This window comes from Mercenaria mercenaria, chromosome 6, assembly GCF_021730395.1.
Source record: "Mercenaria mercenaria strain notata chromosome 6, MADL_Memer_1, whole genome shotgun sequence".
Taxonomy (NCBI): domain Eukaryota; kingdom Metazoa; phylum Mollusca; class Bivalvia; order Venerida; family Veneridae; genus Mercenaria; species Mercenaria mercenaria.
Genome location: NC_069366.1, coordinates 54,672,045 through 54,692,870, shown reverse-complemented (window position 1 = coordinate 54,692,870; position 20,826 = coordinate 54,672,045). Strand labels below are relative to the sequence as shown.

At 36.3% G+C, this 20,826-nt stretch overlaps 1 protein-coding gene across 1 annotated transcript in view; it reads right to left on the bottom strand.

Moving 5' to 3' along the window:
• Positions 1–20,826, bottom strand: part of LOC123548847 (uncharacterized) — a 116,390-nt gene that overhangs the window by 50,441 nt on the left and 45,123 nt on the right. The window contains exon 4 of the mRNA XM_045336431.2: positions 20,147–20,235. Coding sequence (XP_045192366.1) covers positions 20,147–20,235 — 89 coding nt within the window. The remainder of the gene's footprint in view (positions 1–20,146; positions 20,236–20,826) is intronic.

Below are 20,826 nucleotides of genomic sequence, written 5' to 3'. Positions count from 1 at the left end.
ATGCAATTCATGATTTCATGTGCATTTCAAGCCAATCAGGAACTGTTCATGAACAGCTCTTGATTAGTTCTTGTATGTGGTTCATGAACTTTTGAACATGAACTGTTCTTAAAATGTGTTCATGAACATTTTATGAATGAATGTGGAACATTTTAAAATTCATGAACTGTCCTTGATCTGCCCATGCAAAATGTAGTTTATGATTTCATGAGCATTTCAAGCCAACTAGGAACTGTTGATGAACAGCTCTTGAATTCTTCTTAGATTTGTATCATGAACGTTTACACATGAAATGCTCTTTATATGTATATATGACCACTTTACAAATTAATGTGGAACATTTTAGAACTCATGAAATATCCTTGGATCTAGCTGAATTAGCAGGTTTATGAATAGATAATGCTAGTACATTATTGCCTTTGGTTGAAAAAAATACTGTATCAATAAATATTATATACTCAGGTTTATTCAACCTTTTACAATAATGAATAAGTTCATGAACTTTTATGAACATTAAATTAATAATGTCACATGATCAGCTTCCATTATTTTGTTGCATGCTGGGAATTTTTTGCATGTGATTCCGCAATTTTTTAGAAGTTTTTATAGCAAATAAGAAGGAAATAATTATATCATACTACAGTTAGGAATGGTTTAAAAGGAACATGAGTATACTGAAAATCAAATAAGTAATTATGGTGTTGTCATAAATCGTTCATTTTAAACAAATAAAATCCTTTTAAAATGTCACAAGTTTTCACGACCCTGAAGCAAGGCAAGTTTCTGAATTTCAATCTTGATAGGAATAAGGTCAGTAATTCGGTCGAAAATGTGCTTCCGTGGTGTAGTCGAAAGAAGTCCATAATAAATAGATCCTAATTTTCCCATTTTCTGCGCAAATTCGTGTAGAACGAGTGTTTTAATCACACTTTTTCGCTACTAGAATACATTCTGCATGAAATGAGACGGTTTTCATGTTCATACAACCCACATGGCAAGTTTTGCAGATCGAAACCGGAAGTAGGTGTTTATTGCGCGGAGGAGAGCAAATATGTGCCATTTTTAGGGTAGCAGACCACAACTGACTGGCATTTCACTAGGAACTATTCAACCCCCTATTTTCTTTTCATTTTTTCGTTAATTTGTGATAGAACTTTCATGAAAAATTGGTGTAGGAAAAAGTGATGTTCTCTAAAGATACGTAAAGACGACATGAAGTTGTCGTTTTTTATATGAAACAAAGAAGGATTTGAATTACTGACCTTTAACCTATAAGAGCTGAAATAAGACTATTCTCGAAACACATCGTAATTAGTCTTTATAGCCATAAATCGGTTGTATATGATATAAAAGACTGTTTCCAATGCAAAATAATAATGACATTTGAAAAATTTTGAATTTTGACCTTATTTTATGTAGATGCGTCTATTTCAGCAGCGATTTCTGGGATTTAAGAGCCAATACTTTGTCTCCAGAATGTCAGAAAACGCACAAAATGCATCCTTCTGGGTCTTATTCATGACGGAATGAATAATATTTCAGAATCCCAGTGAAAAATGATGCAAAAAAGTGAAACTTTTACCAAAATATACAATAAAGGTCCATAAGGCCAAAATTAAGCCCTGTAAATGGTATGGGGTGGCTTCTATTAAATGTCTATATTTCTCCAAAATCTCGGAATTTCACAATGAAACTTGGCAATATGTCTGGTATTACATCTTTCTTGGAAATAGAGACGAAAATGGTGTGAAATTTGATAAGAAACATTTCTTATAATTGAGGAGATTTAAGTAAATTATACATTGTTTAACGTAATGTTTTGTATTTTATGCAGCAATTGTTTACTTCTTATTATGCTCCCAATCCCGCTCTGAGTTTACTGTCTTACTCGTGTCATTTGTTGAGGGTGTAAAATGTCATTGTCACAGTGACTCAGAGACTTAAAAAAAACAGTCTCTGGCTACTACTACAGTTGTCAGATTTCATAGGATGTGCCATTGGCTTAGATGGTCACTCTGCTAAAAAATTGCAGTTTCAAAAAAAATGTTGTTTGTGGCCCCTGCTAAGATCTGAGGTTCATGAAATTTTTCGACAGGGTGGTATTTACTGCCTTTGCAACTAACTCGAAAGTTTCATGAATTATTCATGAACTTTCACTGAAAAAGCTCATGAACTTTTCATGAACTGAACATTTTTCCAATGTCAAGGTCACTCTTATGTCAATGTCAAATGAATATGAAGGAATTTTCTCTCGAGACCATGACCGCAAGAATGTATCAATTCCATCCATGGATGAGTATTTTATCACAGTTTTTAAATGATGATGCCAAAACCACAGACCTCTTAGTTGATCAAAAACTAGGCTTATTTCTTCAAAGACAAAAAAAAGCTAGAAAAGACTTGTTTGGTTTGTATGGGGTTTAGTGTCTGTTTTCATCAGTATTTCATTTATGTACCAGCGGGCAGTTAACGTAACCAGTATTCCTGGAAACTATATCAGTACCAACCCTGTTCTATTTTAAAATTTTATATCTGATTTATAATGTTCATGAACTATTCAAGGACATCCAGTTCAAGCATAGCCCTTGAAGTAGATATAAAAGTTTTGCTTGACTAGTTCATGAACTGTTGAAGAACATTTTCAGAAAGTTCATGATTGCTAAATGAGACAATACAATTACATAGCAAGAAGTTCGTGAACTATTCAAGGACAACAAGTTCAAGAATAGGTAATGAACTGTTCATAAAATGTTGTGCTTGACTAGTTCGTGAACTAATGAGGAATATTTGAGGTCATTTCAGACAAAAAATGTTCTTGAAATGTTCGTGGTCATAGTTCATGTACAGTTCATGAACGGCTATTTTTAAGAACCATTTAAGATTTTTCTCATTTAGCAATGATAAATCTTTCACGATTTTTTATGAATAGTGTATGTGAACTTGCAATGAACAAATCATGAATAGTTCATGAACTGTAATGTTTCATTTCGCAAAGGAAAAAAGCATTTTTTAGATCAATTTGACCGAATCTTTTTTGCATCAATAGTCCCTTCAAGTTGTTAAAATATCATTATGTATTCTGCAATAACTCGGAATAAGACTCTTTACTCATTCAACCTCTGGCCTATACCTGTATAAGTATGGTATCCCAAGAAACGTTTTTACAAGGCATAAACATGCAATTTGCTGAGAAAACTAGCTAATTAAGCACCCTCCTAAGAAACCTCATCATTCATTAAACACTTCTTTATAATTATGAAACATAAACAAGTAATAACAGCCATACACTCATATCTGCTAATGAAATATTAAAACAATAACTTGTCAAGTGGTACACATTTTTTTGGGAAATGGTTTTTGCAGAGAATGAAAAATGTCTTTTCATTTATTAACCTAACATTCATAAAATTAGGTCACTATATAATTCCAAATTTCAACATAAATAATTAAATAATATAATAAATCTAATAAAAAGAACAATTCATTTACAAATGAATCAAAGCTTGCATAAATAATAATTTGTCAAAATGTTTAATGTTTGAGATGAAAAGAAAATATTTTTGTCTGCCTATCAAATATTCTTATTAAATGTACAACATAATCTCTAATACATCCATATAATCTCTAATACATCCATATAATCTCTAATCAAGTTAAAAGTTTTGTACCAGCGATCCCAGTTGGCTATCACCTCAGTTGCCCTTGTCTGATCAATGGTACTCTGTGCCATGATAATAAAGCCATGTAATGGCCAATAATCTCATTATCTACTCAAAAATTATCAGGACCCCTAGAGTTAATACCTATAAAGATGGAACTGAACACAGTTTACATAAAAAAATAGCCAGATACTGATCTCAAACTTGTTTTAATATCAGGATTCTGATGGCACACCCTTAGTTACACCTCTCTGAAAATAATAAAATAAAACACTGCTCGTATCAGTTCCAACAAGGTTGGTGGTTCTGCCCAGGTACCAACCCATGCCAACAGTAATGCCATGAAGGGTGCCTAGAAGTTTACTCCCATCTTAGAAAGAATTATGCCGTATGACCTAATAGACGTAAAAACCAATAGAAAAGAGTCCACATACATGACCTTAAGATCAAACCACTGCCACTTGACCCACAGAGTTTCTATAAAAGGCAGTTTAGCATAGATGTGACATCAAATCTCTTGTGTTTTGGCTGCAAATGTAAGTATCCAATAGATTTTCATAATAGGACTTTTCCCCTATTTTTCTGTCAATGTATGCTTTAATGGCAGCTTGCAATGGTATATTCTGTTGTCCTTCGAGAGATGGTATATTAGTTTGATGGCTGCTAGAAATGACAAGTTCTAATAACTTGGTTAAATCCATAAATGATTGCAGACTCTTATTTTGCTTTGAAGACTTTTCTTTCCTCTGATTGTCAAAGAGTCTGTTTGTTTGTGTTCTGTCAGTGAAGGCTTGCAATGGCAGCTCTTTTTTGCCTTCACTATCAGTGAAAGCTTGCAATGGCAGTGCTTTTTTGCCTTCACCATCAATGAAAGCTTGCAATGGCAGCTCTTTTTTGCCTTCATCATCAATGAAAGCTTGCAACAGCAGTGCTTTTTTGCCTTCATCATCAATGAAGGCTTGCAATGGCAGCTCTTTTTTGCCTTCATCATCAATGAAAGCTTGCAATGGCAGCGCTTTTTCTGCTTCACCATCAATGCAAGCTTGCAATGGCCCTTTTTTGCCTTCACCATCAATGAAAGCTTGCAATGGCAGCTCTTTTTTGCCTTCATCATCAATAAAAGCTTGCAATGGCAGCTCTTTTTTGCCTTCATCATCAATAAAAGCTTGCAATAGCAAATTTCTTCGCTATGACTGACAATGAAAGCTTGCAATGGCAGCTCTATCTTAGTTCTGACTTGTAATGGCAGCTCTTTTTTTCCTTTGACTGTCAATGAACTTGCAATGGCAAATTTCTTTGCTTTGACTGCCAATAAAAGTTCTTTGTTTTGACCGTTAGTGAAAGCTTGCAATATCAGATCCTTCATGGTTTTGATTGTCAATGAAGGCTTGCAGTGGCAACTCCTTTTTGGTTTTTACTGTGAATGAGTAATGATAGCTCCTTAGTTATTGGTATTTACTGTCAATGAGGGCTTGCAATGGCAGCTCTTTCTTTGCGTTGACTGTCAATGAAAGCTTGCAATGGCAGCTCTTTCTTTCCTTTGACTGTCAATGAAAGCTTGCAATGACAACTCTTTCTTTGCTCTGACTGTCAATGAGGGCTTGCAATGACAACTCTTTCTTTGCTCTGACTGTCAATGAGGGCTTGCAATGACAACTCTTTCTTTGCTCTGACTGTCAATGAGGGCTTGCAATGACAACTCTTTCTTTGCTCTGACTGTCAATGAGGGCTTGTAATGACAACTCTTTCTTTTTCTTTGCTTTGACTGTCAATGAGGGCTTGCAATGACAACTTTTTCTTTGCTTTGACTGTCAATGAGGGCTTGCAATGACAACTCTTTCTTTGCTTTGACTTTCAATGAGGGCTTGCAATGAAAACTCTTTCTTTGTGTTGACTGTCAATGAGGGCTTGCAATGACAACTCTTTCTATGCATTGACTGTCAATGAGGGCTTGCAATGAAAACTCTTTCTTTGCTTGGACTTTCAATGAGGGCTTGCAATGACAACTCTTTCTTTGCTTTGACTGTCAATGAGGGCTTGCAATGACAACTCTTTCTATGCATTGACTGTCAATGAGGGCTTGCAATGACAACTCTTTCTTTGCTTTGACTGTCAATGAGGGCTTGCAATGACAGCTCTTTCTTTGCTTTGACTGTCAATGAGGGCTTGCAATGACAACTCTTTCTTTGCTCCGACTGTCAATGAGGGCTTGCAATGACAACTCTTTCTATGCATTGACTGTCAGTGAGGGCTTGCAATGAAAACTCTTTCTTTACTTTGAATTTCAATGAGGGCTTGCAATGACAACCCTTTCTTTGCTCTGACTGTCAATGAGTGCTCTGACTGTCAATGGGGGCTTGCAATGACAACTCTTTCTTTGCTCTGACTGTCAATGAGGGCTTGCAATGACAACCCTTTCTTTGCTCTGACTGTCAATGAGGGCTTGCAATGGCAACTCTTTCATTGCTCTGACTTTCAATGAGGGCTTGCAATGACAACTCTTTCTTTGCTTTGACTGTCAATGAGGGCTTGCAATGACAACCCTTTCTTTGCTTTGACTGTCAATGAGGGCTTGCAATGACAACTCTTTCATTGCTCTGACTGTCAATGAGGGCTTGCAATGAAAACTCTTTCTTTGCTTTGACTTTCAATGAGGGCTTGCAATGACAACTCTTTCTTTGTGTTGACTGTCAATGAGGGCTTGCAATGACAACTCTTTCTTTGCGCTGACTGTCAATGAGGGCTTGCAATGACAACTCTTTCTTTGCTTTGACTTTCAATGAGGGCTTGCAATGACAACTCTTTCTTTGCTCTGACTGTCAATGAGGGCTTGCAATGACAACTCTTTCTTTGCTCTGACTGTCAATGAGGGCTTGCAATGACAACTTTTTCTTTGCGTTGACTGTCAATGAGGGCTTGCAATGACAACCCTTTCTTTGCTCTGACTGTCAATGAGGGCTTGCAATGACAACTCTCATTGCTCTGACTGTCAATGAGGGCTTGCAATGAAAACTCTTTCTTTGCTTTGACTTTCAATGAGGGCTTGCAATGACAACTCTTTCTTTGTGATGACTGTCAATGAGGGCTTGCAATGACAACTCTTTCTTTGCTTTGAACGTCAATGAGGGCTTGCAATGAAAACTCTTTCTTTGCTTTGACTTTCAATGAGGGCTTGCAATGACAACTCTTTCTTTGCGATGACTGTCAATGAGGGCTTGCAATGACAACACTTTCTTTGCTTTGACTGTCAATGAGGGCTTGCAATGACAACTCTTTCTTTGCTTTGACTGTCAATGAGGGCTTGCAATGACAACTCTTTCTTTGCTTTGACTTTCAATGAGGGCTTGCAATGACAACTCTTTCTTTGCTTTGACTGTCAATGAAGGCTTGCAATTACAGACTGCTCATTCTCTGCAATGACTAACAATGATGGCCTGCAATCCCTGCTTTGATTTTCTATGAAGACTTGCAAATTGGCAGTTCTTTGCATTGATGAAGGGACGAATTGACAGATTGACAGACTGTCAATGAGGGCTTGCAATGGCAGCTCTTTCTATCCTTTGACTGTCAATGAAAGCTTGCAATGAAAACTCTTTCTTTGCTCTGACTGTCACTGAGGGCTTGCAATGAAAACTCTTTCTTTGCTTTGACTGTCAATGAGGGCTTGCAATGACAACTCTTCTTTGCTTTGACTGTCAATGAAAGCTTGCAGTGGCAGCTCTTTCTTTGCTTTGACTGTCAACGAAAGCTTGCAATGGCAGCTCTTTCTTTGCTTTGACTGTCAATGAAAGCTTGCAATGACAACTCTTTCTTTGCTTTGACTGTCAATGAAAGCTTGCAATGGCAGCTCTTTCTTTGCTTTGACTGTCAACGAAAGCTTGCAATGGCAGCTCTTTCTTTGCTTTGACTGTCAATGAAAGCTTGCAATGACAACTCTTTCTTTGCTTTGACTGTCAATGAGGGCTTGCAATGACAACTCTTTCTTTGCTTTGACTGTCAATGAAGGCTTGCAATTACAGACTGCTCATTCTCTGCAATGACTACCAATGATGGCCTGCAATCCCTGCTTTGATTTTCAATGAAGGCTTGCAAACTGGCAGTTCTTTGTATTGATGAAGGGACGAATTGACAGATTTTTCTTTTCATCCCCTTGCAATGAACAAATGCATATGCAGCTTTTTCTTTTGATTACAAATGAATTTCTACCACATTTTGCAAACATTTTTTTTGTTCTGTCTTGTATCTTTCCTCTTTAAACATAAACTCCTATCTGAGAAACCTTGCAGAGTGCTTTCATTTAGTTTGCACTGTTACAGGGATTTTATTTTAATTAAGCAAAATGGCTTCCATAAACAGCTTTTACAGATTCTAGAGAAAAAACATTTACTTAATTCAATAAAAGCAACTTTATTACTGTTAAAACCAGATCTAGTAACTTTCTGAGACTATTATTCTATCTAATACTGATGAGCAAAAACAGTAGTGCAGCTCTTTTCATTGGATACGAAAGTAAATCAAACCAGTAAATTGTTGTTTTGATTTTAGTATTAAGCCAAAGTGGATTTTAGTAAGCCAAAAGGGAATTTAGTAGGACTCGATTTAGTAGACCATTTTAGTAAGTCAAAGAGGATTTTAGTAAGCCAAATGGGATTTTAGTAAGTCAAAGAGGAGTTTATTTAACCAAAGGGGATTTTTGTAAAGTCAAACACTAAAGGAGCTACGCCAGTGCATTTCCTGGCATTTTATAGCAAAGTAGTATTTTCTGTCACTATAAATGATACCTTATCATTAACCAATATAAACAGATGCGAAACAAAACTTTTCCCAAGGATTTAATCAAAGTTTGCAACTGTTAAGCAATTCCGTTTGTTTATATCAATTATTCATTACGTTATTATATGTAGAAATCTCTGGAACAGCAGGCTACTCATAACCCTTTAACAGAAACAACTTTCCTGTTAGTGAATTATTTATATGACATAAATTGTTCTGTTAGCGGAAATTGCATTGCAGACCTTCTCTTAATTTTCCCCAAGGAAATAAACCAAGTCAGTATAACAGTAAGATGAAAGGTCAAATGTAGGAAAGTTTTCTTTTGTATAATACAGAATTATAAATGCCTTTATTTATACAGGAACCACACGTTCGCACTTTTTTAAATCATGCTCACATTAATTTTCAATATGGAAATTATTTAGTTTTGTTTTTGCTTATACAATCTTATTATCTATTGTGTCATTTTCTATGGTTGTTTCAATTACTTAGATTTTTTTGGAAGCGAATCCTTGGAGACATTTTACAGAGCTGTCAGAGGAGGAAGACAGTGCACTATTTCATTGCTCAAGAACACGGCACATGGCACCAGAACAGAAAGAAAATGCCTCTGTACATGTTATACCTTACCCCAAGGTATTCTATAAGAACCATGGTCATGAACGGGGAAATACACTAACCCGTTTCAATCGCGCATTTCATACCTTAAACATGCAGTTCGGTAAATGTTTACTATGGAAATCAAACAAGTGGTAATTTATCTTCCATTGTGAACCGGTCACATTTCTTCAATACATCATATCTTAGAAAAACAACGCGTTGTTTACAGTTATTTCAACGTTACACAAAAAACTGGCTTGAACTTCCCTGGTGAAGTTCCGTCCTAGATTACAAAACCATTCTGACAACTCTTTCTTTGCTCTGACTGTCAATGAGGGCTTGCAATGACAACTCTTTCTTTGCTCTGACTGTCAATGAGGGCTTGCAATGACAACTCTTTCTTTGCTCTGACTGTCAATGAGGGCTTGCAATGACAACTCTTTCTTTGCTCTGACTGTCAATGAAGGCTTGCAATGGCAACTCTTTCATTGCTCTGACTTTCAATGAGGGCTTGCAATGGCAACTCTTTCATTGCTCTGACTGTCAATGAGGGCTTGCAATGACAACTCTTTCTTTGCTGACTGTCAATGAGGGCTTGCAATGACAACTCTTTCTTTGCTTTGACTTTCAATGAGGGCTTGCAATGAAAACTCTTTCTTTGTGTTGACTGTCAATGAGGGCTTGCAATGACAACTCTTTCTATGCATTGACTGTCAATGAGGGCTTGCAATGAAAACTCTTTCTTTGCTTTGACTTTCAATGAGGGCTTGCAATGACAACTCTTTCTTTGCTTTGACTGTCAATGAGGGCTTGCAATGACAACTCTTTCTATGCATTGACTGTCAATGAGGGCTTGCAATGACAACTCTTTCTTTGCTTTGACTGTCAATGAGGGCTTGCAATGACAACTCTTTCTTTGCTTTGACTGTCAATGAGGGCTTGCAATGACAACTCTTTCTTTGCTCTGACTGTCAATGAGGGCTTGCAATGAAAACTCTTTCTTTACTTTGACTTTCAATGAGGGCTTGCAATGACAACCCTTTCTTTGCTCTGACTGTCAATGAGTGCTCTGACTGTCAATGGGGGCTTGCAATGACAACTCTTTCTTTGCTCTGACTGTCAATGAGGGCTTGCAATGACAACTCTTTCTTTGCTCTGACTGTCAATGAAGGCTTGCAATGGCAACTCTTTCATTGCTCTGAATTGCAATGAGGGCTTGCAATGACAACTCTTTCTTTGCTTTGACTGTAAATGAGGGCTTGCAATGACAACCCTTTCTTTGCTTTGACTGTCAATGAGGGCTTGCAATGACAACTCTTTCATTGCTCTGACTGTCAATGAGGGCTTGCAATGAAAACTCTTTCTTTGCTTTGACTGTCAATGAGGGCTTGCAATGACAACTCTTTCTTTGTGTTGACTGTCAATGAGGGCTTGCAATGACAACTCTTTCTTTGCTTTGACTGTCAATGAGGGCTTGCAATGACAACTCTTTCTTTGCTTTGACTTTCAATGAGGGCTTGCAATGACAACTCTTTCTTTGCTCTGACTGTCAATGAGGGCTTGCAATGACAACTCTTTCTTTGCTCTGACTGTCAATGAGGGCTTGCAATGACAACTTTTTCTTTGCGTTGACTGTCAATGAGGGCTTGCAATGACAACCCTTTCTTTGCTCTGACTGTCAATGAGGGCTTGCAATGACAACTCTTTCATTGCTCTGACTGTCAATGAGGGCTTGCAATGACAACTCTTTCTTTGCTTTGACTTTCAATGACGGCTTGCAATGACAACTCTTTCTTTGCGATGACTGTCAATGAGGGCTTGCAATGACAACACTTTCTTTGCTTTGACTGTCAATGAGGGCTTGCAATGACAACTCTTTCTTTGCTTTGACTGTCAATGAGGGCTTGCAATGACAACTCTTTCTTTGCTTTGACTTTCAATGAGGGCTTGCAATGACAACTCTTTCTTTGCTTTGACTGTCAATGAAGGCTTGCAATTACAGACTGCTCATTCTCTGCAATGACTAACAATGATGGCCTGCAATCCCTGCTTTGATTTTCTATGAAGACTTGCAAATTGGCAGTTCTTTGCGTTGATGAAGGGACGAATTGACAGATTGACAGACTGTCAATGAGGGCTTGCAATGGCAGCTCTTTCTATCCTTTGACTGTCAATGAAAGCTTGCAATGAAAACTCTTTCTTTGCTCTGACTGTCACTGAGGGCTTGCAATGAAAACTCTTTCTTTGCTTTGACTGTCAATGAGGGCTTGCAATGACAACTCTTCTTTGCTTTGACTGTCAATGAAAGCTTGCAGTGGCAGCTCTTTCTTTGCTTTGACTGTCAACGAAAGCTTGCAATGGCAGCTCTTTCTTTGCTTTGACTGTCAATGAAAGCTTGCAATGACAACTCTTTCTTTGCTTTGACTGTCAATGAAAGCTTGCAATGGCAGCTCTTTCTTTGCTTTGACTGTCAATGAAAGCTTGCAATGGCAGCTCTTTCTTTGCTTTGACTGTCAATGAAAGCTTGCAATGACAACTCTTTCTTTGCTTTGACTGTCAATGAGGGCTTGCAATGACAACTCTTTCTTTGCTTTGACTGTCAATGAAGGCTTGCAATTACAGACTGTTCATTCTCTGCAATGACTACCAATGATGGCCTGCAATCCCTGCTTTGACTTTCAATGAAGGCTTGCAAACTGGCAGTTCTTTGTATTGATGAAGGGACGAATTGACAGATTTTCCTTTTCATCCCCTTGCAATGAACAAATGCATATGCAGCTTTTCTCTTGATTACAAATGAATTTCAACCATTTTTTTTGTTCTGTCTTGTATCTTTCCGCTTTAAACATAAACTCCTATCTGAGAAACCTTGCAGAGTGCTTTCATTTAGTTTGCACTGTTACAGGGATTTTATTTTAATTAAGCAAAATGGCTTCCATAAACAGCTTTTACAGATTCTAGAGAAAAAACATTTACTTAATCCAATAAAAGCAACTTTATTACTGTTAAAACCAGATCTAGTAACTTTCTGAGACTATTATTCTATCTAATACTGATGAGCAAAAACAGTAGTGCAGCTCTTTTCATTGGATATGAAAGTAAATCAAACCAGTAAATTGTTGTTTTGATTTTAGTATTAAGCTAAAGTGGATTTTAGTAAGCCAAAAGGGAATTTAGTAGGACTCGATTTAGTAGACCATTTTAGTAAGTCAAAGAGGATTTTAGTAAGCCAAATGGGATTTTAGTAAGTCAAAGAGGAGTTTAGTTAACCAAAGGGGATTTTTGTAAAGTCAAACACTAAAGGAGCTACGCCAGTGCATTTCCTGGCATTTTATAGCAAAGTAGTATTTTCTGTCACTATAAATGATACCTTATCATTAACCAATATAAACAGATGCGAAACAAAACTTTTCCCAAGGATTTAATCAAAGTTTGCAACTGTTAAGCAATTCCGTTTGTTTATATCAATTATTCATTACGTTATTATATGTAGAAATCTCTGGAACAGCAGGCTACTCATAACCCTTTAACAGAAACAACTTTCCTGTTAGTGAATTATTTATATGACATAAATTGTTCTGTTAGCGGAAATTGCATTGCAGACCTTCTCTTAATTTTCCCCAAGGAAATAAACCAAGTCAGTATAACAGTAAGATGAAAGGTCAAATGTAGGAAAGTTTTCTTTTGTATAATACAGAATTATAAATGCCTTTATTTATACAGGAACCACACGTTCGCACTTTTTTAAATCATGCTCACATTAATTTTCAATATGGAAATTATTTAGTTTTGTTTTTGCTGATACAATCTTATTATCTATTGTGTCATTTTCTATGGTTGTTTCAATTACTTAGATTTTTTTGGAAGCGAATCCTTGGAGACATTTTACAGAGCTGTCAGAGGAGGAAGACAGTGCACTATTTCATTGCTCAAGAACACGGCACATGGCACCAGAACAGAAAGAAAATGCCTCTGTATGCCTGTTTCTCGTCGATTCGAGCTTTCTCATCGATTCGAGCCCTTGTGTTTTAGTAAAATTCATGCTCATGTAGCATGTTCTTCCATCAGAAACTTGTGTCATTTACATTTTAAAATGCCTTGGAAAATATTAGTCATGAAACCTCTGAAAAAATGAGTAAATACCTGTTTTAATATTTTGCGTCAAAAATTGCTTATATCAAAAGGAATTTACATAGTGGGTAATATTGTGGGCCCAAATTTCAAGCTAAAAGCATCTTGAGCATATTTCGGCTGTTGTAACGAGTGAACAAGAAGTCAGTCTTGATAGAAATTTGCTTTACGGAAATAGAATATGCAGACATTAACACTTAATGACCTTCCAAACAAAGGGCTCGAATCCATGAGAAAGTTTTAAAATGATGTGGAGTTTGACCTCCTTTAGTCTCGTGCAAAAAATACATAATTAAAGATGATAAAATTGTAATTCTTATTGCCCATTGTTAAATGCAAATATTTTTGTAACAAAAAACAAAAATTATTTAATTGAACAGGTTTACAAAAATATGCACAACCCTAAAAGATTTAAGAGGCTCGAATCAAGGAGAAAGCAGCATACATGTTATACCTTACCCCTAGGTATTCTATAAGAACCATGGTCATGAACGGGGAAATACACTAACCCGTTTCAATCGCGCATTTCATACCTTAAACATGCAGTTCGGTAAATGTTTACTATGGAAATCAAACAAGTGGTAATTTATCTTCCATTGTGAACCGGTCACATTTCTTCAATACATCATATCTTAGAAAAACAACGCGTTGTTTACAGTTATTTCAACGTTACACAAAAAACTGGCTTGAACTTCCCTGGTGAAGTTCCGTCCTAGATTACAAAACCATTCTGATTGGCTGTTGTGAAAATGTATGTCAATCGTCATTTTACTACACGTGTTCGCTAAAATGTGACAATGCAGCATAAATGTGCAAAATGAATAAAATAAATAGAACAGATGCAGAGCAATGTACGATTTCAAATTAAAGATCATATACAAGATGAATTTCATTCATCATTTCGAGTTTTAGTGTAAAATTGTGATTTTTTTTTAATTCTGTTTTTGTTTGTTTACATTTCGCCAAACATGTGCACACTGTCGTGACCTCTAGACCGGATGTTCATTAGGGAAGGTCACGCAAGTTTTTCCTGTAACGTTGACGAAAGCATAAAAAATGTTGATAATCTCAGCAATATGGAATATTGAGACAATGTATCTGGTGCACGATGGAAGATAAATTATCGCTTGTTCAATATACTAGGTACCCATTCAGCGAACTGCCGTTTAGGTTGAGAAATGTACGATTGAAACGGGTAAGTATATTTTCCCGTTCATGACCATGGTTCTTATAGAATACCTAGGGGTAGGGTATAACATGTACAGAGGCATTTTCTTTCTGGTCTGGCACCAGTGGTAATAACTAAGATAGATTAAAAGTGCATCAATACTTTAACCTGAAATTCTGAAAGTGCATGCCTTCTCATAAGCCATCAAAGAAACAGACTGAAAAGTGATTCAAATGAAGCTTAAAGCTCTAATCAAAATCAAGCTCAAATAAATTTGTATCAACTAAACTTAAAGTGGCATTATGCACATCTTACTGTATATAGTGTGTTTTTGGTGAATGTTTTATAAAAGCAATTTTCGGTTGCTGTGCATTTAAATGTGTTAAATTAATGATAATGCTGCATAAGTATTTGAAGTTGATGCTTTAGGAATAAAGAAATCGGACTAACAAGATGATAGTTCTTTTCTTCAATCTTCTACCCGGTGATCTCCCTTACCTATAGGTAGAGATTTCTGAAGTTGAAGGGGAGCAACTCCTGCATGCAGTTACACTTTTCTTAAAAAGACTGCCCCAGTCAAAATAAGAAAAGTCATATTTGGAAACTTATTATTTCGTACTGGTAACAGGAAGAATTTGGTATATTTGGTTAAAAGCTATCATTTCCTCAACCCTTTTTACACACACATCTATTTCAGCTGGATTTTTACTTGAAAAATGTGCATAATTCCACTTTAACTTGAAAACATTGAAACCAATTGTTATTGAAATCCTGAAGTAAATTATACTGATTTGTCTTTTATTCATACAATGCCAAATAACATGAACACCAATTTAAAACATTATGAACAATTTATGAACAATTTCCTTGAAAAGTCAAATGAAATTAACTCAACCACAATGCCTTCTGGAATTAATTGCCCATTTTGAATTGTAGGCAGGTGGTGCACTACTTTCTTATATACAATAAGTAGCCATATAGGACTAATTAATTTCATTTTATATAATCTTTAAGACGGTAATGTAGACATAAATAGGTCTTTTCATGAGCATATGGAGTTAGCAAACTGAAAAGTAGATATCAAATAACTGAATGAATCTTAAAGGATTTCCAACATTCTGGGAAATAATGTCTTTTCTTGCTGACATCCCTGTCTAACAAAAGCTGCTTCAACCCCAAGTGACACACCTTTAGAATGCTTTTTTAACTGATAAGGAGGTTTTAAATTCTCACATCCTCGTTTAAGGTCAATGATGTTTTTGTTTTGTTCTTTATTAAATCACATACAACTATTCAGGTCATATGGTGACATTCAAGCTTTTTAATGGAGAAGGACAACATAAGACAAAGTGTGGTAACACTTTGTAAAGAAACTTTCAGGGGAAGATGTCAGCTAGAGAAAACTGTTGAAACTATATGCCAAACAGATTCCAAAGTATTCACCTGAAGTAACAGCACACTCTCAGTCCTTCGTCACAGTATCCATCTAAACTAACAGATCACTCTCAAGACTTTCGTCACAGTATCCATCTAAACTAACAGCTCACTCTCATGACTTTGGTCACAGTATCCATCTAAACTAACAGCTCACTCTCATGACTTTCGTCACAGTATCCATCTAAACTAACAGCTACCTCTCATGACTTTCGTCACAGTATCCATCTAAAATAACAACTCACTCTCAAGACTTTCGTCACAGTATCCATCTACACACAGCTCACTCTCATGACTTTCGTCACAGTATCCATCTAAACTAACAGCTCACTCTCATGACTTTCGTCACAGTATCCATCTAAACTAACAGCTCACTCTCATGACTTTCATCACAGTATCCATCTAAACTAACAGCTCACTCTCATGACTTTGGTCACAGTATCCATCTAAACTAACAGCTCACTCTCATGACTTTCGTCACAGTATCCATCTAAACTAACAGCTCACTCTCATGACTTTGGTCACAGTATCCATCTAAACTAACAGCTCACTCTCATGACTTTGGTCACAGTATCCATCTAAACTAACAGCTCACTCTCAAGACTTTCGTCACAGTATCCAACTAAACTAACAGCTCACTCTCAAGACTTTCGTCACAGTATCCATCTAAACTAACAGATCACTCTCATGACTTTCGTCACAGTATCCATCTAAACTAACAGCTCACTCTCATGACTTTGGTCACAGTATCCATCTAAACTAACAGCTCACTCTCATGACTTTTGTCACAGTATCCATCTAAACTAACAGCTCACTCTCAAGACTTTCGTCACAGTATCCATCTAAACTAACAGCTCACTCTCATGACTTTGGTCACAGTATTCATCTAAACAAACGGCTCGCTCCCAGTCTTTTACTAAATGCAGATCGAAGTGGAATAATTACATAAGTGCAAACTGCCCTCCTGTAGAAGTAAATGAGACTATTTCAATCATCCTTTGGGCAAGATGCACTTAGATTTTTTTCCGCTATTCTAGCGCACGTTCCTGGAGGACACAGACATGCTGTCGTCAGCTGCGGAAATAACAAATTCTTTTCATAATGCTGCTTACTGAAGTTCCTCGGGAAAGTAATACAGTATCTCGTCAAGTCATCACGTCTCTAGTTCTTCTTTTATCGGGGGAAAAATGAAACTTGTGATTCAAATTATCCATACATTCCAAAACGAATAAGCCTAAGGCTAAATCAGGATGCTGGTACAGTTTTACAAATTAATCCTGAACTATTTGAAATGCTCATTTACAGTCCTTTAAATGGTATTCATGATTACAACGATTGAAAAAATAGCCACATTTTAGATTCAGTCTGTGCTTGCCTGCTTAGCTCAGGAAACAAGACCCTAGATCTAACAATACCATTAGTTGCATCGCTAGTTCAATTCCTGAGTTAATGTTCTCCGGGATGATTTGGTAGTAAACACTGTGCAACAGTTTTCAATATCATCATACATTCTCAGAATTTCTGCTATACTCTGCTTAAATATCTGCATACAGTCTGTTACTTTCTATGGCAAAAATAAAGAAAAAACGATTTGCAAACATAATCATTACAAATCTTATAATGCCCTACAACTGGACATTGCATATAAATCGACTGAAGATTATCTGACAGACATCTTAAATCTCACGTAATAAAGTTCGAACAAAGAAATCTGTAAAAGTAATGAAATTCTGCGGCATTTCTTCACATATTACAGAAAGTGTCTTGCTAGTACGGGAACACATAATGCTTGGCAACCCATCGTACAACATTAATCTGATATAAATCGGATTTTCCCTATTAGAGTCTAGTCACATACCTAATCAACGAAGACATTCTATTTACCGCTCCAGGATATATACTTTAATAAGCTTTTTTGCGCATCTTCATATTTTTTTCTTCCTCGTGACGACTGGTTTTAAATGACATATTGTCTGGAAAATCACTTCTCATTTCTCAATATGCTTAATTGGCCTATTCTTATGAGATTTCAAGTTTGGATTTAACAAATTGCTGTTTTGCATGGATTTTTACCAGTTTACTTTATCTGTTTAAGTGGAAAATTTAATGGCCACTCTGCTTATTTTCAGATTCTAAAAGCTTTGATTGAACATTTTATACCATTGTATTCTGTAGAAGAAGGAATATAAAAATACTGGAGCACTTCAACAGACTTGTCCAGGTATCTTTACACATACAAAAATTGCATGACATTGTGCAATCCATAAAACCATTTGTTGTGATTAAATATCTAAGCACAGAATGATTATTAAAATCACAAACAAGAAGCATTTGTATAAGACAAATGCCCCCCTCCCACTCCCCCTCCCCATGATGGCCAGTCCCATTTTCAGTCTTATTATGACCTTGCCCTTTGCCCTACTAATCTCCAACACAATAAGGGTCATGTACTGATGGACCAAAGCATTCTGAAATCATTTTCAGTATCAATACCATTGTGACCTTGACCTTAAACCTACATATCCCCAAAAACAAAAGAGGTCATCTACTGACCACTGTATCATCCTATGACTGCTGCTGATCAAGGTGTCCTTGAGTTATTCAAAAGAAACCATTTTCAGTTTCAAGGTCACTGTGACTTTTGACCTTTCACCTACTGACCCCTAAAGCACGGGGCTTTTCTACTGACCACAGGAAATCATCCTATGAAGCTTGATGACTATGAAGCATTAGATGATGCTACATACAAAATATCAAAGCCCTAGGGCCCAAGAAAATTTTCAAAGTTTTTCCCTATATCTGTCTAATTAAACCATGTGACCCCCAGGGTTAGGCCATATTTGACCCTAGGGGTATTATTTGAACAATCTTGGTAGAGGACCACTAGATGATGCTACATACCAAATATCAAAGCCCTAGGCCCTAGGCCCTGTGGTTTTGGACAAGAAGATTTTCAAAGTTTTTCCCTATATAAGTCTATATAAACCATGTGACCCCCAGGGTGGGACTATATTTGACCTTAAGATAAGATAAGATAAGTTTTATTTTAAGTTGGCATGACATATAACAATACAACATAAGCTCTGACTGAGCTTTTTAACTGACTACTGAAGACAAGTGCAAACAACTAGCAACAACCTCTAGGGGGATTATTTAAACAATCTTGGTAGAGGACCACTAGATGATGCTACATACCAAATATCAAAGCCCTAGGCCCTGTGGTTTTGGACAAGAAGATTTTCAAAGTTTTCCACTATATAAGTCAATATAAATCATGTGGATCCCGGGCGGGGGCCATATTTGACCCTAAGGGGATAATTTGAACAATCCTGTTAGAGGACCACTAGATACTACATACCAAATATCAAAGCCCTAGGATCTGTGGTTTTGAACAAGAAGTTTTTTAAAATCTTTCCTTTTGGTTGCCATGGCAACCAGAGTTCTGCATGGATTTTAATTCTTTGGGCAATTTTGAAAGGGAGCAACCCAAGGATAAATCCTGTGAAGTTTGGTGTTTACTGTAAATCTGCCCAGTAGTTTTGAAAAAGAGGATTTTTTTAGAAATTGTTTAAGGACTTGCAACGGACGACGGATGACGGATATCAAGTGGTCACAAAAGCTCACCTGAGCCTGCCTTTGGCTCAGGTGAGCTGAAAAATAAACTGTGATGTTAACTGGTAAGAATCTGCTTTGTACAAACAGAAATAAATGGAGAGACAATCTACATCCTGGTTTAATAAAATTTAAACCAAGCCTCTGGATAGCTGGTTATCCAGTCTGAAAAACTAAACTGATAGTGGCTGCCTTAAAGCATCCAGTGAATCAGGTCCGCACTGTCTGTAGCTGACTTAAGAATGCCGATGTGGCGGTAACTGTTAAGACATGGGGCTCAGTAAAGTTACCTTGTTAACAATTACCTGCAAGTCGGATGATCTGCCCCTACAATCAGTGCTTGCATGCTATATAAATCAATTCATAGTAAATAAATAATCACACAAATGACAGTAGTGTATCAACACAAAGTGTGGGAAACTATAAACAGGAAAGATGTCATGACTTTGCAAAGGCAAACAACAATTCTTCTTTTATCTTCTACAGCAAAATGTTGAAACAGAAATTCTTGTCTGGTAATTTGCAAGAAAAGAGATGTCTCCTGTGTTTGACTTAGTGTCCACAATCTGAAGCAAATATTAATGAGAATTTATCTACATCAATACAGATGATTTTAAACTCCTTTGAAAATCTTTGATAATAGCAGAATAACAAATGAGGCTGTAAAAAGAAATTACTTTTTTTTTTAATTTTGACTCAGTAATATAGACAGAATCATTTCTATATTAAAGCTATAATTATTATTATATTGGTACATGCAAAAACTCACCTTCACTATAAGATGTAATGATAAATTTAAAGCCTCTCCCATTACGTCCTCCATCATCAAAACGTGTAGGAGGTTTATATTTGTCTGTTCTGAAAATACAAATGAAAAGAAAACATCAATTTCATATCAAAAGACATAATTATTTGAATCAAAGATTTGCAGACCTTCATGCCAACATGCCAATGGTCAATTTCAAAACATTGCTCAATATCAGCCAATCAAATGCTGGTATTATGAAGATTGGTTCAAAGACCATGCCGCCATGCCATTGGTCAATTTCAAAACATTGCTCAGTATCAACCAATCAAATGCTGGTATTATGAAGACTGGTTCAAAGACTTTTTATTTCATGGAGACTGCTTTCCTGGAATGTGTTATGAAATTATTGCCTCAATTTCCACATTGCAAAGCAGTGTCTGATAGAGAAGAAATCAAGTCATTTCTCAATATTCTAAAACAATGTTGATATAATTATTATCAGTATGATCACAGCCATTACCATCATAGGTACATCAAACTTTTATGAGATTTGCAGCAAGATCACCATCACTAAATCACAATTAAAAGGTATTTCTGTAACAGGTATTTTCAAAATGATTTGTTTTATTGTCTTAGTGACTGAAATTATTTTCAGTTGAAATTATTGATAAACAGAAGAAATAAATAAATCAGTCAGAGGA